Source organism: Podarcis erhardii (assembly GCF_964252035.2).
Source record: "Podarcis erhardii genome assembly, chromosome: 1".
In the NCBI taxonomy this organism is placed as follows: domain Eukaryota; kingdom Metazoa; phylum Chordata; class Lepidosauria; order Squamata; family Lacertidae; genus Podarcis; species Podarcis erhardii.
The window spans coordinates 87,152,299-87,178,576 of NC_138497.1; the positions used below are offsets into that span (position 1 = coordinate 87,152,299).

At 45.7% G+C, this 26,278-nt stretch overlaps 1 protein-coding gene and 1 long non-coding RNA gene across 3 annotated transcripts in view; one reads left to right on the forward strand and one right to left on the reverse strand.

The window, feature by feature from the left end:
- WNT10A (Wnt family member 10A) overlaps positions 1-26,278 on the forward strand; it is a 43,202-nt gene that overhangs the window by 3,524 nt on the left and 13,400 nt on the right. The window contains exons 2-3 of the mRNA XM_081853171.1: positions 10,516-10,778; positions 25,184-25,560. Coding sequence (XP_081709297.1) covers positions 10,516-10,778; positions 25,184-25,560 — 640 coding nt within the window. The remainder of the gene's footprint in view (positions 1-10,515; positions 10,779-25,183; positions 25,561-26,278) is intronic.
- LOC309337154 overlaps positions 13,793-26,278 on the reverse strand; it is a 33,186-nt gene continuing 20,700 nt past the window's right edge. For both annotated transcript variants that reach the window (XR_014154126.1, XR_014154127.1), the window contains 2 exons: positions 20,773-20,868; positions 13,793-17,556 (listed from right to left, as the gene is read on the reverse strand). This is a non-coding gene — a long non-coding RNA (uncharacterized lncRNA). The remainder of the gene's footprint in view (positions 17,557-20,772; positions 20,869-26,278) is intronic.

Below are 26,278 nucleotides of genomic sequence, written 5' to 3' on the forward strand. Positions count from 1 at the left end.
AATTGGAGCAAACGGCAGTCCACTGAAAACACAAATTGACATTTGTTGTGCATTGGTTTTAAAGAGCGGGTTTTTGCAGGGAAAGAAGAGCTCTTGGCTATGGAGCGCTAAAGTTTGGGCCTGTGCCTGGAAAGCATGGGGCAAAAGATAAGTGTGGATAAGCCCCAGGTTGAAGGGAGGCCTGCTCTGAGAGCACATCCAGTCTGTGTGCTTGAAAATAGTCAAATGCACCTGATTCAGATTAAAACATGGATACTTTTTAAAAAATTGTTACTTGCTGTCATTTGCCTTGGGTGAATTGTCCAGTCTTTGCCTGCTTTTACTTTTTCCTGATAGGGTTTTTCTGCTGTGCCAGCAGAGGTGGTGAAAAGCAGAAATGCCTCAGAACTTTTGCTTGTGATGGCAGCGCTGTGCTGGGAATTCACCTGCTGCATTTCTGCCTTTTGCCACACAGGTGTTGAAGGTAGAAAATAATTTGGCATCTCTGCCAGCCGTTACAGTCTGCAGCCCAGAGGCAATGATCAAGGCTTGGGAGCCTACATGTTGCTAGAGCTTGGAAGGGAGCTGGTGGCGGGGAAGGCCTTCTCCTAAACACCTCGAGGCTCTAGCATCCGGGTAGGAGAATCTACTGTCTCGGATGAGTACAGGTGGTCAAATCACATGTTCTCAAACAAACTTCTGATTTTGTTTTGTGATGATGCAGAAACATTTCCCATTTATTTTGAATTGTGGGGAAGCTACGACACCTGTTTGAACTTAGGTCACCTCAAGAAGTGGAAGACTCAGGCTTGTCTGTGCATAATTAGCCTGGAAAAGAGGAGACTGAGAGGAGATAGGATAGCCATCTTCCAGTATCTTCTTGTTTTCTCATCATCTTGTTTTCTCCTACTCCGGAGGGTAGGACTCGAACCAATGGATTCAAGTTATAAGAAAGGAAATTCTGGCTAAACATCAGGGAAAACCTTGTGACAGTAAGAGCTGTTTGACAATGGAATGGTCTCCCTTGGGAAGTGTGGACTCTCCTTCCTTGGAGGTTTTTAAGCAGAGGTTAGATGGCCACCTGCCATGGATATTTTAGTTGAGATTCCTGCATTGCAGGGGGTTGGACTAGATGATCCTCAGGGTTCCCTTCCAACTCCACGATTCTATGATTCTGTACCTTTAAAGCACACTGGAAACACATTTTCCACCCTTTAGGATTTTGGGCACTGTAGTTTATCTCTCCAGTGCAATTCCCAGTAATTCTTAAGAAACTACAGTGCCCAGATTTCCTTGTGGGAGGAAATGTCATTTGAATGTACTTGAAGCGAGTAATGTGCACTCAGCCTCCTGTTTCTTAAGGTTACCTCAGTTCAAATAGGTATCACAGCTCCCTCTCTCCTTCCCCCATTTTGGGATAAATGGGAAATGTTCCTCATTTCATCATTGTGTGCTACTATCTGCCTCCTGATTGAATCTCCCCCCCCCCCATCACAAAACATTTGTGTTGAGAGTCTGGGGAAGGGTTAATAATTAGATATACTTCCTTCCCCCTCCCGTCTCCATTTTGCTTTGTTTTGTTTGTAATAGTTATTTTTGGGTTAGTTTTTTTCTCTCCACCCCCTACTGCCACCCCTCCAAAAAATATAATTTATTACCGTTGGAACTTGTATTAATTAAAGCAGTAGCAACCACAGCCTGTGACCTGCGGGCCTTTCACTGTGAAATCGTGTTTCAACTCATTTAGTGCTATAGAGTGAGGGGGGGGGAGCACAGGTCAGTCAGATTCAAAGAGCAGACATGGTAAACTGCCCTTCTTGACACTTCCATCTTTCCTCTCCCCAAACTCTGTGAGTCTTTTTGCAGGGATCCACCCCCCTAAAAGTCCTTGTGCTTTTTGGGCCAGACAAGAACATGTGCATGTGGTATGTGTGTGTGTTGTAATGTCTATTTGGGGAGGGAGAATGAAGAAAGGGGGGTTAAGGAAGTCTTGCTTCTGCGGGGGTGGGGATGATCTCCGCAGGGGCGTAAGAGCGATGTCAGTGTATATGTCAGTTATTTGGATGGCAGGATGTGAGGGGGAGGAAAGGACACCGGTTCGGGTGAGACTTGGATAGCACAAGAGACTTGCCTGCCAAATAGGATAAGTGAAAAAGCCTACAGTCAGTTCCTAAGACTGACAGACACTTGCTTCTCAACACTAAAACAGTGGAAGGATGCTTAAGGATAGGGTAGGTGGGGAATGATAGTGGCAGTGGCGGATCTTGGGATCTCAAAGTTCAGCAGCACCCCATGTGATACTAAAATTCAGCACCCCTCAACCTCTTGCCCTTCATTCTAAATCATAGTTGAGATGCCTCCTGGGGCCCGGAGGCTCTGTACCCAGTGTGATTGAACCAGTCATTCTCCCCTCTATCTGACAGTGGGTTGGGCTCTCAGAATCCAACCCAACCATCCCTTGCCCATCATGAGCCACCCCAAGTGAGTGGTTTAGGTTCTGTTCAATGAAATGGAGGAAGAGAGAGGAGAGAGAAGGCCTGTTGCATTTAATCCATGGGAAAATTGCCAATGTCCCAGGTGAAGGTCTGGCAAAATGCATTCCAGATCTCTTATAAGAAACACTAAGAGGAGAACTGAGGCACAGTGGCATGTAAGGCAAACCACTGTGGGGGGGTGGGGGGGCGGTGAAAGAGAGAATTGGTTATGTACATGCAAGGATTAATGTCTACAGAGTGTGTTTCTGCTTAGTATCTGCTTATGCAATTGTATGGCTAGAACAGACAATGTGATGGACTTGTTGTCGGCCTCCCTCTGTCTTGAGAGACAATGGATTGTGTCTCCCGGGGTTGAAGCCAGGGGCCAAGCAGCATTGAAGTGACCTCCCTGGGCCACAAGCCTAGGCAGTGTGTAGGGAGGTCCTGGGCTGCCCAGACAACAAGACCCGCTCACTGATGTGGCCCAAAGGAAAGCAGAGCAATATGTTTGGCACCAGCTTAGCTGCAGGAGTTGCCGGTAAGGAGGCATACAGTATGTATATGTGTGTGTATTTTATGTGGGTGAGGGGTGTGTGTGTGTGCGCGCAAGCAAGCAGTGTTGGACTGTGGTTGTGTGGGTGTAAAAGGGAGTATGGTGAGTGAGGAGCTTGAGTTCACGATTCTAACAGGTCTTTGCAAATGCACCTACTTTCTGATCTTGTGTTTGCTCTTACAGTGTTCTGCCGTTCCCACATTACGGATGTATTAAAGGGCCAGAGGGTCCAGTGATGCCCAAGAGCCAGTGTGGTGTAGTGATTAGAGTGTCTTACTAGGATATGAGAGACCAGGGTTCAGATCCCTACTTGTCCATGAAGCTCACTGGGTGACCTTGGGCCAGTCACTGCTGCTCAGACTTCACAGGGTTGTTGTGGGGATTAAATGAGGAAGGGGAGAACCTTGTACAAGGACTAGCGCTCCATGGCAAAAAGGTGCGATATAAATGCATGAAATAAGTAATATACAGAGCTGGTGATAGGGATGAGACTTGAACTTGGGGCCCATGGATTAAAGTACAAATTTCTGCCCACTAGACCAATTGGATGAGCTTTTTATTACTTTGGGGTGGGGAAATATGGAGTGGAACGTTCCCTGAGTAATATTCTCTGTGGGATGCTACATGCAGCCAGGAGTAGGAGCTGGAAGAGGCATAAACTGCCCCAATATATTTGCAAAACTAGTGACTGTTCTTAAGCATGGTCAGATGCAAATAAGGTCCATGGATTTCAGATTCTTTCATAGAGCCTTAGAATTCTAGAGTTAGAAGGGACCACAAGGATCATCTGGTCTAACCCCCTTCAATGCAGGAATCTTTGCATAGATACATATAAGATTGTAGTCAAAGTGTGGATTGGTTTCCATTGGACAATTAGTAATCATCCCAGGTTTTTCACCGTTCCCATGGCAAGAGGGTAAGCCTACATGGATGAAGTACAGATTCCAACCTGTGTTAATGATTGTCTCAGTACAGAAGCAGAGGATGTTAGCTTTTCCCAATTAGTTAAACAAGGGTGTGATCCTGTGTACATGGCGTCTGATGCCTGGTAATCAGATTTCAACACTATCTGGATGTGTTGGGGTGACATATTGTAGATTTGCTACTGCATTTCCTTTTTATAAGACAGGAGGGTGGAGCTTATTTCGTGTGTGGTCCTGGTAAAGTATGAAGTCAACCATTTGCCTTTTCTTGGCAGCTTAGCCTCAGGTCTCCTTAAGTCGCAGTGCACTGGTTTGATATATGTTGAATCTTGACTGTTGCAATAAATGAGACCTGACTATGTCTGAAGAAAAACGTCGTCGGGCTGCTGTTAAAAATATTGAACAGGTCAAAAGGTATCTGCTTTTCTATTTGGTGCCTCCTGTTCTGTGAGAGCGACACACCTATGATACCTGGTAGACCAACAGCACGGGGGATTCTTCACCTGTATATCCTTAGCAGTGCTTACAAATCAAGGAAGAGGTGGGAAAGGGTTGAAAGAATGTTAAGTTGTTTAGCACCACCGTAGGCGTTGGAGTCATATAAAAAAAGAGCAATCCTGCACTTCAGCTTTGCTGGTTGCTAAGACAGAACTGATTTGGCAGAACTCCTGCTGTGCTGACAAAACAGGAGATACATTAACAGAGCACTGCAACTCTGCTCTGCCAGTGAGACTGTGCTGGTGGAAGTACTGAAACTGGGGAGTCGTGGGCAGGATGGGGTTGGCACAGGGGAGGAGCAAACTTGCACTGTCTCCTCAAGACCATGATCACACTCCTATTGATGGTGCAACTTTACACCCCACAGACCTGGAGTAAGAAATCTCCCTCCTATTAACTAATGGGAGGGGTTTTTGTTTTCTGTTTTTTAAGCTGTCTGGATACTCGTGGCCATCCCATCATGTTGTCACAGTGGAGCATAGGATATGGATATGTGTCACAGCCAGTACTGTGGTACCTTTGGATACACACACCTCTGAGCAAACCCAGAAGTATTTTTCCGGGTTTTGTCACACGTGCAGAAGCGCTCTACCATGACATGCACAGAAGCGGCACCTCCGGTTGTGAATTCCTCGGGATCCGACCTGAGCTCCGGAACGGATCCCGTGCACAACCAGAGGTACCACTGTATATAAACCTCGCACAAAGAGACCACAACTCCGATGATAGGATGTGTTTCCCTATGATAGAATTTGTCCCTATGCCATAGACATTTAAAGCCCACAAGGGGGAACGCTCGTGAGTGGAAGCTCTGGAGAAAGGGCGCTTGATGCACAAAGGGAGCATTTTGCACTAAACAACCCACCTCCAGAACATGCTAAAAATACTGAACTAACTGACCAATTACATCACAGATAATTTGGTACCCCCCAGCTAACATAATGCCCGCCCCCCTAAAATAAACCCTGGCTATGCCCATGATCCAGCAGTGACTTCTGCACCTGGGGAGGCCAGGAGACAGCAGTCCACACAGGTAAACGCAGGGAAAGGGGATCAGGTTCTTTAACAGATAACTGTTGCAACTGCCACTCATATATCTGAGCTCTCTTGCTGTTCCTCCCCAACAGTGAGGGGTGATGTTTCCCCCATACAGGGAAGATGCCCACCCCCATATGCGGATAAGCCCATTGTTGGCAAAGGCTAGACACTCTACCCAGCCAATGCCACTGCTGTTTCCAGGGATGCTGAGAGCATGACAGCTTTTCTTATGCTGTTCCACAATTTTCTGCGTTTATGTGTTTCCCTGGCCTCGGCAAGTCTAGGACGGGGGCTATTCTGCTCTCAAAGTAGCAGCAGCATATCTCCCGCTCCCGTGTACCTGGTGCATACAATTGCTCTGTAAGCCTCTTCACAGGAGGAAAGCATAACTTCATTAGCTGAGGGGAAATAAAGGATTGACAGCTGGTTGGAAGTGGGGTACTCTCCATCATGCAGAGGACACACCTGTGCAGTGAATGGGAAACTAAGGTGGTGTACACATTACTGGCATAAAACTCAGCTAGGCCGTTCATTTTCCTCAGTTCATAATGAAGCTGGCATGATGGGAAGATGCATCTAAAGGCAACATTTTCATAAGAAACAAAAGGATAGATACAGGATAGATGGTGGATTGTAACTAATGTCATTTGTGTACTGCTTCCCAAATCAGCAGTGGGAGAACGCTGTATCCAGAATAAACAGAAGTGTGGTCTACAGCCCAAAGGCTTATCCACACTTGCCTTTCCTCTGCTCTTTCCAGGCACCATCCATGATTTAAAGCTCCGTGTTCAAGCTACTCTTCCCTCCCTGCCCCCCAAGCTTTTTCCACAGAAACCCACTCTTTAGAGCTCAATTGAAGCAAACGTCAATCCATGGAAAACCTGAATTGACAGTTGCTCCAATCCAGCTTTAAAGAGTGGGTTATGGCATGTTAAAGCACAGACCTGTGCCTGGAAAGAGCAGGGCAAAAGGTAAGTGTGGATAAACATGAGTTGTGACTTGCGAAGGTTTCCATAGCTAAACCTGAGAATGTTATGGTTGCTGAAGAGGCTAAGAATTATTTTAGATGGTCTCTCGGCCAGGTTTGAGGGGCTGCTGGGCAAGATGCCCTTAGGGGGCAGGGTGTCCCACTGATGATGCTTTGTTAGCCCCTCCCACCATTATCACAACCCCCCACCCCTACCCCGCCACCATCCCTGTCTGACTCTTCTTTCCCTTCTGCCTTGGTCACTCATTCTACAAGTGTTGGTGGCAAAAAGGCTGATACTAACTAGCCCACTTACTAAAGCAGGCATGGGTAATCACTGGCCTCTAGGCCAAATGGGACCACCAGATGTCCTAATTTGGCGCATTTTTATCCATACAGTCACTCAGCAGACCCAGACCTGCTTAGCTTCAGCAAGGTCATGTATCTTCTGACCATACCCTGGGACAAAGCAAGTGGAGGGCTCTGCTCTCTCTCCTTCCACTTGCCATTGCTTGGATACTCAGAGAAGGCAGGTGAGCAGGCTGCCCCAATGAGAGGAGGACTAGGTGGCTCTAGAGAGTGGACAAGTACCGGTATATGGGCTTCAGCAGATGTCCATTGAAACCTACTACGCCTGACACCAGCACTGAGTTGAGTTCAGATGGGCCCAGGTAACTTTTGTATGCAGAGAGCTGCCAGGTAAGCACTAAGGTGTTATGGTGATGGGAGAAACTTGAGCTGCCAATTGTCTGACTGCCAATAGAGTTTTCTGAAGGCGTGGGGAACCTTTTGAGGTCAGGTATTGGTACAGCTGCCAGATTCAGCAGAACAGGTGTGAGGAACCTTTGGCCCCTCAGACTACATCTCCCATCCATTGGCCTTGCTGGCTGGGGCTGATGGGAGTTGTAGTTCAGCAACATCTGGAGGTCCACAGGTTCCCAATACCTGGAGTTTAAAGAAGAGTCACGTTGTGTGGAGAGAAGATATACAGCATGATGTACAAAGAGCCCCACAAGGTGGAAACCTCCCTCTTACACAACTATTAAATGCACAGCAGCCCAGTCCTCTGCAGAAGCTGGTAGCCCTGGCCTCAGCACCAAGAGAATGGTGGCAGGGTGTGGAAAAATGCTCCACAGGAATCTGGGATCGTCACTCATCCTTACGCAACACATGCTCACCACCTTGCTATGCTTTTGCTGCTACACGGTTAGAAAAGTGACACAGAATCTCCCAGGCAGCTGCCACCTGCATTATGCAGATTGTGGGTGACTGGCAATTTTGATCATATTTATGAGCTTATTCTCTAAGACAGGCTTGCGTGGCTTGTGCTAGCCTTGTCTCGGCTGAACAGAAATGGTGTAGTCCCGCTCTAAAACAGATGATTTGTAGACAAATATGAGTGATGGCCGTGATCTGAGCAAGAGGAAATTCTCCAGCTGGGAGAACAGGCCAGTTTCTATTGCCGATGTGAAACCCATGACCCAGCTGGTGTAGAGAACTCAGTACCTCACTCCTCCACCTTTGATCAAGCACTGTCATTAGTGAGTTATAAGCACCTTTTGCATCTCCCCTCAAATTGAGTCATTAGAGGCTCGAGTTGGGAGTCCCTGTTTTTTAAAACCGCCAAAGGGAGCACTTTGCCATGTAATTAAAGCCTTCTTGTCTATTAACCTGCGTCTCTCTCGCTCCCTCTGTTCACCTGGACTGGTAACTCGCTAGGCTGTTCACAGATCGAGGTGGTTGTGGGAGGGCTGGGAATATTGAGACACAGAAGCATGGGCTGGTTCTCTCCCCCTTTGACAAATGGTAAACGAGGATCTGAATCAAACTGCAAAGCTGATTGCTGTGTTGACAAGAAAAAAGCAGAGAGCTATTTATAGGAAACAATATCCTGGCACTGTGTATGTCACAGTAAATGTACAGTACAGTTCTTAACTTATAAAGTCCTGGACAACTTAGGACCAGGTGATCTGAAAAAATGCCTTTGCCCATACTGAGCTGCCCATTCACTGAGATCTTGGGAGGGCCCCCTGTTAGTTATGCTGCAGCCTACAGAAGCTCATCTCTCAGCAACTTGGAGGAGGGCCTTCTCCATGGTGGCCCCCAGTCTGTGAAATGAACTCCCCACCAAGATATGGCAGGCACCTGCTGTGGTGAGCTTCTGCCAGCTGTTAAAAACCTATCTGTTTACTTAAGTTTTCTCTCATCTCTATAAACAGTTGAACAGTTCATGGCTACTGTATTCAAGATGTGTTATTTTTATTGGATTGTTTCTATTGCGTACGGAATTGTTTTTTGAATTATTGATTTATTATATTTGTTTGTCACTTTTCTCACAGAGGGACCCAAAGCAACTTACATAAAAACCAGTTAAGGACATCCAATGGAAAAAAATATATCTAAAAACACAGCTAAATGAATTTGCATGGAATTATTTTATTGCACACCATCTTGATGTTATTTTAATGGAAGGCAATATAGAAATATTTTAAAGAAATAAATACGGTCCAAAATGCAGAGATCATGGACAATTCTGAGGGAACACCTTTCAGTTCATAGAATCACAGAATTGTAGAGTGGGAAGGGACCACGAGGGTCATCTAGTCCAACCCCCTGCAATGCAGGAATCTTTTGCCCAGTATGGGGCGCAAACCCACAACGCTGAGATTAAAAGTCTCATGCTTTACTGACTGAGCTATCTGAAACATCTGTAGCTATTAAACATCCAAGTCACCAAATTAGAAGAACATAAATGAAAGTTCTGCCTGATACAGACATCTAATAAGATTCCCTTCTGTGCAACATGGAAATGCCCCTGAGACACTCACCTGGTGCCAAGTTTGCTTTCAGTCTGCTGCCAGGCACAAACATTTTTTTTGTCTGGACTTTTAATAAGAAATAGTAACTTGCTGTATAATATTTATAACTCTTTTGTTTAATATTTATGCTGCCTTTTTTATTTTAACTCATCCTATATTGTGTGAATATGGCAAATTATGCCTGAAAATTCTGATATAGACCTTAGCATTTGAACAATAACCTAATGGATAATTGCCAGCAACATTCAACACAAATGGTTTGGGAATCTGGTCTTTAGATAAATTCAGCTTTCTTTCTTTCTTTCTTTCTTTCTTTCTTTCTTTCTTTCTTTCTTTCTTTCTTAAAAAAGAGGTAAATATGTACCGTATTTTTCGCCCCATAGGGCGCACCGGCCCATAGTGCACACCTAGGGTTTTTTTTTTTGGGGGGGGGTAAATAAAGAAAAAAAATATTTATTCCCCCCCCCCAGGCGCGGGGGAAGCCCGAGCTTCCTCCGACCCCAGCCCCCAGAACAGGCTGCTATCCGCAAGCCTAGGGAGCCCGGCGGGAAGTCGCGCCAGTCTCCCCAGGCTTGCGGATATCTGCCCGAAGCCCTATGTGGGGTATGCTTCCGGAGAATGAGGTCCACTCACATAATGACACTTTTTCACCATTTGCTGATTTAGGGCTGTGGTGCGGGGGGGGGGGGGAGTCCCATTGCAGGAACAGGCCTCACTACACACATGCAACAACTTAGTTGAATCGTGCTATTTGTCTCAAAAAGGTAGAAACTTACCGGTATATGGATTACTGTCTTCCTTTTATTTTGTAAGGATTAGTTTCTAAAAACTCAGGGTAAAAGAATATTCATAAGGCGCAGGGAAAAGTTTGTTTATAGAATGCAAATACAAAACAAGGTAGTTCAGTAGGCTATTTTCCATAAAAAATGTACTATACACTGGAAACTTCATAACCAACATGGAAGCAGTTTGGCTAGTGAAATACAAATTGAACATACTTATGTAGCTTCAACCTGGGATGTTCTGGCTCTAAGAACAATCATGATTTGGAAGCAGCTTTCAAGGGAGATTGCAAAGTTTCCCTTGCTAAAAGGTTTCCTTTTTTCCTCTGCAGTTTGCAGTATCAGCTCCAGAGATAGTTGCAGCAGTGGGTGTTGCCCATCCTGGATCTTGACATTTACTTTCTAAGAAAAAAATGTTAGCTTTTAAGGTCACTTTGGTGTATGTGGTGATGGCACCACTGACTTGTCTGTTTTCTTCCCAGCTCCTTATCCAATGAGATTCTGGGCCTGAAGTTGCCATTGGAACCTGTGCTTAATGCCAACACGGTGTGCCTGACCTTGCCTGGTCTGACACGGCGACAACTGGAGGTGTGCGTGCGGAATCCTGATGTGACGGCTTCTGCCATTCAAGGCATCCAGATCGCCATCCACGAGTGCCAACACCAGTTCCGCGATCAGCGCTGGAATTGCTCGAGCCTGGAGACCAAGAACAAGATCCCCTATGAAAGCATCATCTTCAGCAGAGGTTAGAGTTCTCTTCCTGCCATTGGCTCTGTGAAAACTCTGAGCAGGCAAAAATGATCACATCCTTGTGGGCGCTTGGCTGCCTATAAATCTGAGAGCAATGAAAGAAATGATGGAAAGGGAATTTGTTGAATCTGGTACCATGTTCCTGGGTTTTAAGGCAAGCTCGTGTTATACAGAGGTTTCCACAGGTGCTTTATTGTGAAATGGAAATCTGATAGTTTGATCACATTGAAAAAGAATCATTTAGATTTGGACAGGGGTGGGCTGACATCTGTTTGTTTGTTTGTTTGACTACAATTTAGTGGTTGGATTTACAATTCAGGGGTGTGTTCTTGGGAACTATCCGTTTACATTAAACTGAATTGGTCTTGTGGATGTTCTTCTGTTTCTGAACCTGCCTTGCTGGATTTCATCAAGGTTCAGCATTCTTTGCAAGAATCCCAGCTGCTAGAAGGCACTTGAATAAACCAGAATCCTGTTATCCCACAGCAAGCTTCAATGTGCTTGTGACAGTTTTGAGGAGCAGTGGCCCTGCCTAACTCTAGCTGATTGGTAGCGCTATATGGAGGGGGATGAGATGAATCATAGAAGCCTAGAGGTGTTCAGCACTATCACTCTTTCTTTAGCCTCAAGACATACCAAACCCATTCTTAGCTACAAAGCAATATGAAAGCTTTGTTCAGAATATTGCATAGCAGAGGACAAAGGTAAGAAGACCTTAGGAATTTCAGATTGTTATCAAATGGAAAGCCCTAAGGAAATATTTCGCTACTAACTAAATGAAACAATTTCCACACACAGGCTTTCACTAGTGGGTGGAACATACTGCTGCATAATATTATGCATAGTCTGAGAATTCAAGATTAAAAGGAGTGCAGAAGGACTATTTGCTTTGCATGCACACTATTGACACTGATCACCCAAAGGAGGGAGACTTTGTTTGCTGTGTGCTCACCGTGTCTTGATTCAAAATGGTGCTTGGCATCCGAACACTGGCATAAACCCCACCTCAGGAAGCCTCATCCTGAGTTTGGCAACGTTGTCTTGAGATGCGGCCAAAACTATGTCATGTTTAGGTCCACCATTTGATTCAAAATGGCAACCAGCATCCAAACATCAACAGTGAGCTCTACCTCCACCTCTGAAATGCTTGTTCCAACTTGTTTGGTGGCAATATCTCAAGAGGTGTCCAATGCATAGAAAACAAACAGACAAACCACTTTCCAAAATATATAGTACAGGGATGTCCAACCAGTAGATTGCTAGAAGCTCAGCAACACTGGGCTCTTCCCTCCTAAAGAAAGCTCAAGAACTCTAGGCAATCCACCCACCCCACGCATGCTCCTCCTCCCTCCAGTGACAATGGGTAGATCACTGCCAGGTTTTTTTTATACTGGGATTAGATCACAGTCTCTTGGGAGCTGGACATGCCTGATATAGTAGATTGGTTCTAAACTGCCATAGCTTCCCCCAAGGAATCCTGGCAATGTTACATTTCTGCAGGTTCTGATACTTGTCTCTTAGGGCTCCCTATCCCTGAACACCCCCCCCCAATTCCCCGCTTTCTCTTAAGAGAAGGAACGACTGTCAGCTGAAGACTGTAACCCTATACACATTTATCTGGGCTCAAGGCCTGTTGGGCTTACTTCATAGTAAATATGCTGTAGGCTTGTGCTGTAAATTCTCTAATCCATTGTGACTGTGCAGGCCCTGCCCCAGTCTGTTGTAAAAGCTGGGCAGCATCCTCTATTCTGCTTTACCCTCCATTGTCCAGTTCCATTGCCCTCCAGAAAGCTTATGAAGCCATTCCTCCTAATGATCAGGACCATACAAAGCTACTAAGTTTTTGCCCTTTTCTGTTGCTTTTGCCTGAATCGTGGAACAAGAATTTGACTCCTCAGTCGAAATAGAGCCTGTTTGAGGGGAATTCCATAACGTTCCCTGGACCTTGACAAGGATGTGCGTGTGCAGAGTGATGGCAAGGGGCAGATACACGAGTCCCTTGTCACCTGCATTAATGCTGCTTGTAAGGGTGAGGGTGAATTGTGTCTCGCTGCGTCTCACCTGGGAATTTCTGTTGCTTACGAGGATGGTTCTTGGTAACCTAAAGTGACAGATCCCTTGAATCTTTCATGCCTCTTCCCACATCCGCTGCCATCAGCTCAGCCATGCGTGCTCCTCACTTTAAATAATTTGTAGATCACTCCATTCCTCCCCATACCAGTCCCTGATCTTTTACGCCTCATCATCTCTTCCAACCAAGTGAGAGAGAGGGAGGGAGGGAGGGAGGGAGGGAGGGAGAGAGGGAGGGAGGGAGAGAGAGAGAAAGCCCCATCAGTCTCTCAAGGCTGAAGAACTGGCTGCAGAAAACCCGTCTCCTTCCAACCCTGGCTCAGCTAGGTGGACTGAACTGAATGGGTGCTCAAGTTCTGGTAATAAGACATTCTGAAGACTTGGTAGAAGGTAGATGTGAAGCAGTTTTGTAGTGTGGGAACAAAGATGCTTGATATAAATGCTTGTGTCTTGCCAGAGCTAATAAAATAAGGGTGCATCTTGATTATTATTTCTCCCTGGTAAACTGTTGCAGAAAAATCACAATAGAAGCTGATACACTGCATACTGCACATCATGGAAATATGGACCCCCCCCCCATTCTTAATGCATTGCTTCCTGGATTCCTCAACTTCTATTTATGCCAAGCATTTCTTAATTCAACCTGTCATTATGCATACTACTTCTGGACAGAAATCTCTCTCTCTCTCTTTCTCCTTCCTTCAATAACCCCCAAAGGGGGTGGGGGTGCTAAATGAAGCATCTGCAGGGCTGGTCCACCCATGAGGCAAGGTAAAGCGACTGCCTCAGGTGGCAGAATCCACAGGGGCAGCAGATCCCAATGTAGATCTTTATTCAGGGCTGGTCCACCCATGAGGCAAGGTGAGGTGACTGCCTCAGAAGGCAGTCGTATTGGGGAAGCATCTCAGAACAACTAATAAAGCCGAATGGTGTGTGAACAAGCCAGTATGAATCTACCAACAAAGTTAACGTTGAAGAATCATTGCTTTGACACTGGTGATCTTTGCTTCTTTCAGTACACTGACATTAGTTCGCCTGTCTTCCCAAGTGATGTGTACAATTTTTGGGAGACACCGTTGATGGAATCTTTTGAGGAGTTGGAGATGGTATTTATAAGTGGTCCATGTTTCGCAAGTGTACAGTAAAGTTTGTAGTACAATGGCTTTCTAAACAAGCATTTTGGTTTCCCTGTGAATGTCCTGGTCGTCAAACACTCTGCGCTTCAATTGGAGAACAGCCTTTACCAAAGGTGTCGTGGACTTTGAAGAAACATGAACTCAGGGCGAAAAGGAGAAACGAGCTAAGAGGAAGGCACTTTTGGCAAACCCTCACCGTTATCAACTCCCACACGGAAACCTATGTCCCAATGGTGGAAGGACGTGTGGATCCAGAATTGGCCTCCACAGTCATGGGCTCACTGTTAAGACTGTTTTCATGAAAGACAATCTTACTCAGCTACGAGTGATCTCCAAAAAGAAAGAAAGAGATGAATCTGCCACTAATGTACTGTTATTGTGCCAATGGTATGTTGCAGAAAACCACCAGTCTAGAGGGTCCCTCAAGTTCTATGTCTTTTGGTGCACATCACTTGGCATGTTCTCCAGCATGATGTTGAAGATCATTAGCTGGACATGAGTTTGACAGAAGCTTAGTCGGGATAGTGAAAGAATGGATTCCCTCGTATGTGGGAGTAGGACAGGAAGATCAGTCAAAATATTCTGCTCTCTTTCTCCCTATCTACCTTAGATTTGTCAGTTATTCAACTGTATAATGTTTGTTTTTAGGAAGCCCATGAAGAGATGAATAATCCTCCTATTGCTTTCTTCCTTTTCCCCAGCCTGGGGGAGCTTATGATTAATTCTCCTCCTCTTAACATTTCTACCTTTTCTCATAAGAAACTAACAATTTCCAGCTCCCAGCTATACTTCTATCTGATTAAGGTACTTAAAACATTACTGCTATTAAATCCTGTCCAGAGAATCTGTTTAATAGTTCCTTGATTCCTTGGGCTCTTGCCAGTGCCAGTTTAAATGTTACATTACTCTCTACAGAGCAGGATTCCAGCCAACCAAGGCCTTCTCTGCAACATCCTAAATTATGAATCTCCCCAAAGTGCCCACCAGCTGCCTGCAAATGGGATTACGCTCCCTCAAAATTCTCTGAAAATCAGGACATGGTGGCTGTTACCACACGACTTAGGAGCAGTGGCTATCTTTCCAAGCCCAGTGTAGCTGTGGAAGTTGGTGATAAAGCCAGTGCACTGACAATCACAATGCTTTCTGGGAGGCACAAGGATAGGAACAGGGTAGAATGGAAGAGTCTGAAACATGCAATGTGCTCTTATGAGACCTTTCCTGTGTGGCATGGAAGCAAGTGCAAAAGGATGCGCAAGTGAGTGACACTTACTCACAAATGTATCTTCACACAAGACAATGGAACCATAGAATATGCACAACCCACTTGTATATATCTTGTTAGCACCTCATTTTCACATGCAAACCCACCTTTGTGTCAGGAGGGGGGTGTCATTTGTCTGTGTTCATCTTTGTTAAAACTGCCAGGTCAAAAAGAGTGCCATTAGGCTGAGCTGAGGGGCTCCCAAAATATGTTTCAGCACAGGGCTTGTCCTTGATTCTCATTGTTAGGCTATTCTCCCCTGAACTCTTTTGCAGTCTTATAATGTTAAAACTTCTGCCTAGCCATGGATCCAGAATTCACTGGTTCTCACCCTCAATGCCTTATCTGTAAAATGGGTTGATTATGACCTACATATATCTCAAGTTTGTTATGATGCGAAAGAAATTGACCATTGGCAGTGTTTAGGCATATACAGTGGAACCCCAGGTTACAGACACTTCAGGTTACAGACACTTCGGTTACAGACTCCGCTAATCCAGAAATAGTACCTCGGGTTAAGAACTTTGCTTCAGGATGAGAACAGAAATTGTGTGGTGCCGGCGTGGCTGCAGCGGGAGGCCCCATTAGCTAAAGTGGTACCTCAGGTGAAGAGCAGTTTCAGGTTAAGAACGGACCTCCAGAATGAATTAAGTTCTTAACCCAAGGTACCACTGTATAGATAACAGTGGTTGGGATTCACCTAAGCAGCTGCATCAGCTTGCATAATGGGACTCTCCCCTCCCCCTGCATGCCCCCAATGCCCCTGAAATTGGCTTGGAGAAAGGGCATGCTGAGGGAGGAGAGGGGAACGGTTTTGCAGATGGAAAAATTGGAAGAGCAACGTTGAAGTCCTGCAAAGAGGAGGCTGTCTCTTACCTCCCTAGCACAGCCCTCTGCAGCTAGAGCGATCAAGGTCTCAGGGGCTGCTTTGGAAGATGGAGGGAGGCAAGTTAAGATCCGCAGCAGAGAGCTCAAGGTCTGGCGTGTTGCCAGTCCCTGGCGGGTTCACCTGCAGTTTAATTAGGGAACGAGGGAGATGGGGCAGAGGAGAGGGAAAGGGAGGCATGTTTCAACTGGCTGGCTGCATAGCCTTTGGAGGAGTTGGGAAGGGGGAAGCAGTAGGCAGCAGCACTTGGGACATGGCAGACTCTCCCTGCACCCTGAGCAGGAAATCATCCAAGTTTTGACATTGCCGGAGGAACCGTAGAACTAACTGAGGAGCCCTCTGTTACTAGGGCACACTGCAGTCAGTTCAGATGCTGTATACCAAGAGGAACTCCATTGGAGAGACGTTTTAGCAATTAGTTGTAGAGGAACAGAAAATCAGATTTACCTTTGCGTGCTCAAAACTTTATCATATAGCAACATCTCATTATTTTGCAGGATTTATGCAGCTATGGGTGTGTAGTTTTTCCTCTGCATTTTTGTAGCTCTGTGGGAACTTCCAGCAGTATTATATTCTCTTGTAATTGTTGTACATTGTGTCAACAAGATGTTCACAGTATGAATTTCCTTACCTACATATTTAGCAGACAAAAGACACTTGCAAAAACAGCCTCTCCTAGCAGGCTGTTCATGTTGGTGAAGCTCCTTTACAGCCCATTGCAAAGTGAGATCTGTTGGAAACGGGATGGTGGCAGATGGCCTGCTGTATTCTATGAAAGAGACATGTGCAGTGTGGTCTAAATTCTGCTGTGCTGGCAGATGACAGTGCTATGCCTATGCAGTTATGCCATTTTGCACCTGCAATACAAAATGCAGGTGTAAGGAGCAAAAATTGGGCCAAACAGGCATAAGAAGATATGTGAAGCTGAGACCTGGTTCTGAGCTCCCTCAAACGTTGGTTCCACCATGTTGTAATGACACTTATGCTCTATATGCCCACCCTGCAAAAATGTACTGGAGGATAGGATTGTGATTCATTCGGGAGCAAATCATGCACAGGAGTATACACGTAAAGGAATTCAGCTTGTATATTAAGCTGCATGGCATGTATGTGATGTTGTAGCATGGGGCTACATCAGTCTGCCCCCATGTCTAGAAGGTTGCAGTTAGCCAAGTGAGAACTTGGTGGAGATTTTCCACAGGCATTTGGTTGAGCACTGGGAGTACAGGATGCTTGACTAGATGCGCCATTGGCATGATCCAGCAGGTGTTTCTTGTGTTCTTAAGGGGAGCACTTTTGCACAAACAGCCAAGGCAACGACAAATATGAAAAGAGCAAATGATGACACTTGTCCTCCCTCAGAACGTTACAGGTCCTCCTGCTGCAGAGATGAACTGTTAAACCCAGGCTGCATTTGGGGCTGCAGGAACAGAGCAAGGTAAGCAAGACAAGACCTTGGTCAGGAAAGTGGCGCCTACGCTTCAGAGTATGACTCCTGAATATCCTATATACCCCTCTCCCTTGAGCAGCCCAAGAAGTCCTGAACACTCAAAAGCACCCAGGAGCACAAAGTCTCCCTTTGCAGTGTGGCTCAAAGTGTACTGGCTTAACAGCCCACTCTTGCTCCGAAAGGTTGTGGCTGTGTCTCCCACACAGGGCAATAATGCACTCTGTAGGCCAGGGAGTTTTTGCAGACCACAACCCTCTTCTCTCTGTAGATCAGTTCCTGCAATGTCCTGAGAAAGGCTATAGGGAACACAACCACGTTTAGTGAACACTGACCCCTTCCCTCCACCCAAGCACTAATGACACTTCTTTTTTTGTAGGAGCCGACTTGGGGATACACGAAGCAGAACAAACTTTAACCAGAGACAGAGCTCCACAGCAGCTTCCTGTACAGAATAGATGACTATTGTCTCAGTGATTGCATTATTTTTCCCAAGAGGTGACATCAGGAAGAACTGCTGATAGGAGAGTGGGAAGTGGGACTGGATAGGTGGCAACTTTAATGTGCCAGCTGTACATGGACACCCAGTCACAGGAATTGCTTCTTGGCAGCTGTTGCTCCTTCTTAGATACTATCTCCACCTCTGTGGAGATGGTCCTTCTACACTCCCAGAGGCAAAGATGTTTCTGCAACCAATGCCAACATGCCGTGTAGACCACAAGCAAGGCCTGTATCAGCAGTGACCTGTGGGGAATTGGCTGTTCCAGTGTGGGGTTTCCATCATTTTTTTCACCCCGGACTTCCTGTCTCTTGGAAGTGGGCTGCATACAGGATTGTAGCAGGTGGCAGATGTACCCAGTGTGGAAGTTTAGTGGTGGGGGCTGCCTGCTAGGCTGCCTGCCAGCCATCTAGTCCTCAAGAGGCATGGAGGTCCTGCGCAAATAAAAAAACCCATGTTTATGAGAGGTTGTCAGAACTCCCTTCGCTGTTGATGCTGCTCAATAAAAGCGATGACTGTTTCAACTGCCTGTCTCTGTTTCCTGTTGGTCAGCTGATAGGTAAGCTGCACTTCTCAGCAATTATGCATTTCAGAGATCTTTAGGATGGGGAATGCAGCAGGGGGAGACAGTATGTCCTGTGCTGCAGCTCCACCTGAACATTTTGTCTCCTTTTCCCATCTAAACTTATTGTTGCCAACAGGTTGCCCAAAGATGGACTTTAGTGGCTTGTAGTCACTACGTTTCCATTTTAGAAGTATGAGGGACAAACTCACCCACTTCTGTTTCCCATTGTTTTACTCTTTCCCACTGAATTTACAGCCTCTTCAAGGTACTGTCTCTTTACTGTGAGTTGCTGCTGATGTGTTCATTCTTCCCTGTCTCTTTGCCCGCTGTTCCTTTCCCTTCCAAAATGCCTGTACCTTTCACACTGAAACCAACAGAAGTGTACTGTGTACAGATTTGTGTACATCATATGTGCAACCTTTGGGACCACTGTGGGACTTGACCTCTCGTTCTAGAGGACCTTTCCATGCAGGCTTCTTGCCCACTGAGCTACGATGTAGGGTAGCTGTTGTGAAAGGAATAACACTCCTTCCCTTTAATTCTGGCCTTGACTATTGTCCTGTCCAGAAGTGTTGTTTTTAGGGTTGTTTGCTGCTGACTATATCTAGGACTGTAGCCCTGAAACTAATCACACCCTCTCCTGGCGGTCACTGTAAAACTACTGTGACCTGATCACAATTCTCCCAGTGTATAATTTTGTTCGTGAGATAACTTTTATAGGGTTTGTTTAGTAACAAATAATCATTGCAATAATCATTGCGTATCAATGTTCAGTAGTAATAATAGCAGAATGTGTCACGCGTAAAACAACAACAATCCTGTATGCATTGCAATAAGTATTCCCGAAGAAGCTAATAAAGATCACTACCCTTCAGTTAACTTCCTCAGTTTCGACATAGGTGGTTTTCACTTTGCCTTTGCTGAGAGAATGCAAAACCTCCCCCCTTCCACATTTACTTTGATATTCCCTTTTGTTTTTTGTTCAAACCACCCCATGGCCTCTTTGATCATCGTTTGTGCAATACTGTCTGTGGCAGCCTTTGAACAACATACTGAGCACCTATCATCCCACAACTACAGCACTTGCTCTCTGCACTCCCTTTCCTTGGATGGGATGAAAATCCTGGTTTAATAGTTAAATAAATAAATAACAATGTTGTGTTTGGGCTTCTGGGACTGAGAGGTCCTAGCCTACTGTTGATAGCAAATATTTATTTCCTCCTTCCAGAGCTCTTGGGAAAGACTTGCATATGGTTCAGAGAAAGTTTCCCATCTAGGCAGCTTACAGGACCAGACCTGCATAGCTTCAATAGAAAACTGTGTCACATGCCTAGTTCAGATAATTCAATCAAAAGGAAAGGAAAATAATTCACAGCTCAAGGAATAGGCAGGACAGTGAATGCTGAATTAGAAAGTTTGGACATAAACTGAAGCCCAGAAATTTAGGAAGCTGTAGCTGGGAACAGAGATAGAGAAACCCTAGAGAGAGAGAGAGAGAGAGGGAGGGAGAGAGAGGGAGAGAGGGAGGAAGGGAGCATGATGGTGGGAGCTAGGAATATTTGGATGCAAAATGAGGGCTGCTTCCAGACAGGTTTTTCTTGTGTATGTATTCTGCTATGTTCCATCAATACCAGTGGGCATAGCTGCCATAATGGGGGAAAGGAAGGTCAAATTTGCTGAGGGGTCACTTAGAAAACAAGTTGTGAGCCATGCTTTAAAATAAAATCAATTTATTGAATGCTAGCAGTTCATTCATTTAAGCATGATTGCTCATTGCTATTCATGGAATGTCAAAAAAAATGTTTGTTATGGATTGTTTTGCAGTTTCTAAGAAAGAAAGCATGTTGCTGAAATGGTGGTGACCAGAAAGGGTTCTCGCCCTCTGTTTTCTAAATTAGAGTTCTAGTGCTATAGCACTCTTTCATTTTAAGCCACAGGTGGCCCCAACCTCATTTTTGGTAGCCTCCCAATATCTCCCCAAGTTGCCGCAGTCTTCTGTCCTACTTCAGTTCCTTCTTACAATTCCTGGCTTTTTATAGTGTTTCTCCCCTTTTCTATATAGTTCTAAAGCAATTAAAAAGAGCAGTATTTTATTTGCTACAACTAAATGTCATTACTTACTCACTTTTCGCTTGGTTGTTTGACTTGGGAAGGAACTTGCCACCCCCCCTCCCCCCACGTTGTCTAATAACTTGTTGGTAGGCTGTTGCCATGTGTATATCTAGCAAAATGAGAAAGCAATTACTTTCACTCGCTTTCCAAAAAACCCAAAAACTGCACTGGTCTGTTTTACTACTGAAAAAATAAACATCACCTCTGTATACTTCCTTGTGAGTAACTCCAACAAACCCAGTGGAGCTTACCTGCATAGGTTTGGGAATTCTAATTGAGATAGCCATGATGAAAATTGAAGCAGGGTGGTCTTTGTTCTGGATTAGTCAGAAAGTTGTCTTAGCACTAGAATGGTGTTATAAAATGGTACCTGCTACAAAGGTTATAGTGAATGTGTGCTGAACTGTGATAGGTTCACCATCCTGATAATCAGATACTGCCTCAAAAAACAGGCAGAAGAGTAGTGGCAAGAGCATCTACATTGGTAGATATTTTGCCTTCTCTTCTGCTTTCAAAAGTATCTGACCTTCTGCAGTAAGAAAAAAAAAAGACAGAAGCAGCACTAGGGAAAACATGAGAGGATTCCAGAATGTGAGTGAACAATGCATGGCAATTTGAAACTAAATGCTCAATGAGGAAGCAACCTGGTCTCACTTCTGGCCTCTGGGTTGTTTCTTCTTTGGTGTCCTAATCAGGTCATGAAGAAGAGTCCATGGGGGCAGGGGGGCAGGGAGGTTGCAAAGCAGCACCAAGGAGAGCTCCTAGTGAGCAACATGTTTCAACAGTGTGTGAGACTGTAATGAATCCTTTCATGCCTTGGCAGTTGGGGAACCCCATGCTGGGTTCCAGCCCAGCCTTGAAAAGTGGGTGGCCTTAAAGGGTCAGCTCTTAGCCTGGAGGCTTGCATTTTGCTGCCCCTACGGGAGATCATGCCAGACATGCTGCCTGTGTTTCCCCACAAACTCTGTGCATAGTATGAGGCCCCTGGGAGGTAAGCATGCTGGTCATAGGCAGTGATGCAGTCTCTGGTCCAATCTCAGGAGTTCCCAGTTAAGCGATCTCTGTCTTCTTGGTCCCAGAATCTCTGGAATCTTATTCTAGGATACCCCTGGTTCAGTGGTGGTGCTTAGTCCCAGCGCTGCCTTGGTAACACTATTGGTTCCTTAGCCTTTGAGGCTGTCATGATACCACACTAGCAATCACAGTTGCCCACCTGGGAGAAAAGTTGGGAGCAGAGGCTTCAGACAGAAAAATCCCCTTTGACACATTAAACCTGGGGCCCTTAATGTAGTGTCTGTAGGTGCCACAGTACCCTCAGACACATCTCTTGGAACCTGCCACAGCTTTCTGCTCTTCTTGTTTTTTAATTGAGTGATTTTTTAATATTTACTTTGGGAGGTTTGGTGAGAGGGTGCATGGTTGCTGTTAGCTGGCAAGATGTTGCCTGTTTTGGTGGGGTATAGGTGTTTTGTTTGTGGGTTTTTTTTGGGGGGGGGTGTTTCTAAGCATTGCCAGTTTCTCTTCTGTGACGTGGGTATTTTGTGTTGCCCATTTTGATTTCTTAGATTTCCAAATGCATCTCCGACTTCCCAAAATGTTGGGGAGCCTGCATTAAACAAACAGGTGTCATTGGGGCCTATGTAATCCTCTTGGCTGGTTCCACTGGATCTTGCTAAGAAAACTGGGGTGTTTATAGGATTGCTACCTCTCCTGGCAGATGAGTTGTCATTGCTCACTTGCATATATGAATAGAGCTAAATGTGTGCAAATTAAAATTCCAAGGCTTCTCATTAATGCCTGTCTAAGCCAAAACAACATACTGGATTGTTAGGAAACTGGTTAGCCTGATTTACTAGGCCAGATAGCAATCAGCTTATTGGCTGGTTCTATTGTCCTAAATAAAAGCCACCAACTCCTCATAAACACACTTAATCACAAATCTTATCTATCTGATGGGTACTTGCATACTTCATAAAACACACATACTTAATCCTTCGTGCATAGGATATTTTGTCACGGGGTGTGTGTGTTCATGTGTGTTACTGCTTGTAATATGAAACCTTCCCTGGCAGCAGACTTTTGAGCAGAGTTTGTCTTCTCTCATTGATAAACTCAGTTCTGGAAATTCCCCTCTGCACAGTGAAACAATGCTGGGCTATGGGGATTGCAGCCTGCAGCTTGTGCTGTGGGAGCTTGCGTGACTCCAGCGCATCTCAGAGAGTATAAACAAAGCCAAAGCCAGAAACGTGCTCTAATTATAGCTGGCAAGCTTTGCATGGTGAGAGACTCTATGGTGCCTAAGAGTTCCCATCCTCACCTTCCCATTCAAATTGCTCGTAACTGGAGGGTTTGAATGGATCTCCAAGGTCAGCTAGTACAACTCCTGGCCCCAAAGTTTGGCCTCTGGCAGCAGCCTGAGATCCAAGCAATAGTATGACACCAGAGCACAGGAGACTAAAGGACAACTACCTTAACACTGCACCCCTGTGCACTCTTTTAACTTAGGAGTGAGGTCCTTTGTGTACAGGGGAAATAATTTCTAATAAGTAAGGTAATAAGTAAGTATAGGCCTAGTCTGCCTGTTTATTTAATATATATTTTACCTTTCCCCCAAGTTGTTATAAAATACGAAGTGGTCAAAAACAATAGTTAAAAATACAACAAAACACATTTAGAACCAGCTTTAAAATACGGATTGCCCAGATAGCAGACCAGTGGTCAACGTACTCTGCACCTAGTTTTCAAATGTTGGTTTAAACAGGAAGCTCTTTGCCTTGTCCATTGCAATAGTGGGCCTTAGTAGGATCTTCTGACCCTGGCATGGTGGTCTCTAGGGCTTTCCAGGCTCAAAGCCCAGAATGTTGGATGGAACTCCATTCTGGAAAATGTAAGGCAGCAACTACCATGGCTGCCAAAGAGGTCTTAAGGTCTTAAAGCCAAAGCTGCAAGGTCTTGCCTTTTGCCTCCTTGAATCCTGGCAGAGGAGAGGAAAGCAGTAACTGCTCCATGTTTCTGTTTCTGTCTATCTGGGTCAGGTGGTCAGTGAAGGACCTCTTGTAGCAGAGGGAAGAGGACTGTGTTGTGGAGACTGAGGCTCAATACACCCCAGAGCATTAACACCCATGGGGTAGTCATAACTCAGCACTATTGTCCAGTAACCTCAGCATAGTAGGAATTGTGCATCATTCAACAGAGACTGAAGCGGGTGACAAGAGCAAGAAATTGCTACAGATTTGGACAGTGAAAGTGTGGAGCTACAGCTTGTGTTCAGATCTGACTCACCTGTACCCCCATGTTCAGATAAGCATGTCAGGAGGAAGCCAAGAATACACAGGCAAGATCCTGTTTTCCCTGTATCTCCTTCTCCCATAGTCCTCATGCTGCCTAGTACAGACTCTGCCTATAAAGTCACCAGCCTGGCCCCTGGCAGAACAAATTTTAATAGCTCACTTGATCACACAAGTGAAGTGGGCTTGGGGGTTGGGGGAATAAATTTATTCCAGTTTGCAAACTCATTCTTCCTTAATCATCTGGAGGTGAACTCTACTCACCTATTTCACAAGTGTGGCCTAATGTGATGTGAAGCAAGAGTTGTGGTACAGGAGCCAAAGAACACTCCTCTCCCAATGTGCACATATAGAGGTCTAGGAGCTAATCACCCATGGAGGCGACAGGGACTGTTTGACAAGATAGCATTCATAGGCCTTAGGCCATCAGACAAGGGGATGAACAATCAGGCAGTGCTTAAGCTTTGAAGCTGAGCAGCTGTCTGAAATAAAAGGACACCAGTCCCTTATCTGTCGTCCTGAGGGGCTGGGATCAGAACTGCCGCCTCATCTTTATCAAGGAACATAGTTTGTTGTTTTCCTATGGGCCAAAAGACAGTGTGATATGGAAGATCTATGATCAGGTCTCCAAATGCCTTTTTCTTGGTTAAAAGCAGCTGCTGGGGAGTGGGGCTGGATAAAGGGTAGGGCTGTGGTGCTGAAGAGGGGCCGGTTAACCCTTCACCTATCTCCAAAATCTCTTGCCTGAAACCTCTGTTACTTGAGGGGATAGGATTGCCAAAGGTGTAAAGTGCTGTGATTTTTGCTGTGACTTGAAAAGGCCATGCCTGTTGGAATCCCTGCTATGTGTGACTGACAGCAGGGGGAAGGGGGCCACAACAAGGACTGGGGAATCTATCACATTCCAGGTGTTGTTAGACTCCAACTCCCATCAACCCCAGCCAGCGTGGGATGAAGGGAGATGTACTCAAGCAAAATCTGAAGTGCCATCCCTTTCAGGTTTCGCCATCCCTGGAATAAGCTCATGGGCAAGCCGTTAAACCTTCACACAACTGTACTGTGCAAATGCAATGGAAGATCTCATGTGGGTGGTGAGCATTGCAATGGTGACTAAGAGAAATGTGCTCTTTCTTGCAGGTTTCCGTGAGAGTGCTTTTGCCTATGCCATTGCAGCCGCAGGGGTGGTACATGCTGTCTCCAATGCATGCTCCCTGGGCAAGCTGCAGGCATGTGGCTGTGACCAGAAGCGCCGTGGGGATGAGGAAGCTTTCCGCCTCAAGCTGCACCGTCTCCAGCTGGAGGCCATGAACCGAGGCAAGGGGATGATGCATGGAGTGCACTTGGAACACATGCCAGCTGAGGCCCCAGGCCTGCAAGACTCCTGGGAGTGGGGGGGCTGCAGCCCCGATGTGGACTATGGGGAGAAATTTTCCAAGGACTTCTTAGATTCCCGGGAGACCTACCGAGACATCCACTCTCGCATGAGACTGCACAACAACCGTGTTGGCCGGCAGGTGAGCTGAAAGCGCAGCAATGGGTTGGGTGGGGAGTTGGAGTCAAGGCTTGGAAAAAGGTTTCTGGGAGGGAGTCAATAACCCAGACAGTTCCTGATCTATAGAAATAAACGAGACTGATCATTCCAGCTCAGACACTCATATACCTGGTTGGTCCAAGATGGTTTGTACAGGGCTGGCGTAACTGAGAAATGCTGTCTGCATTTAATGTGATGGCAACTTCTGATGCAATCAGATGCAGACTTGAGTCAGGGCTTATCCACACTTACCTTTTGCCCTGCTCTTTCCAGGCACAAGTTCCCCTCACCTACAGTTTAGCATTCAGTGGGAACAAACATCAGTTTGGGGTTTGGGCATATTGCTGTTTGCTCTGATTAAGCTTTAAAGAGCAGGTTTTCATGGGGAAAGCTCCAGAAGGGTGGGGAGAAAGGGCGCTTGGACATGAAGATTTAAAGCATGGACCATGCACGGAAAGAGCGGAGGAAAAGTAAGTGTGGATAAGCCCTCCCATAGTGTACTGTGCTTGCATTCTGCCAGTGCTTGATCCCTGCCTGGAGCAATCTGAGAACCAAGAGCATCAATTGTGGTTTGTTTACCAGCAGAAATGTTAGCATGGTAGGGGCATCCTCATCTCTGCTTCCCTGATGCACAGCTTCTCATACTTGCATTTTAGATGAAGCAGAAGTGCGGAACGTGCAAGAAAATTATGGTAATTCAA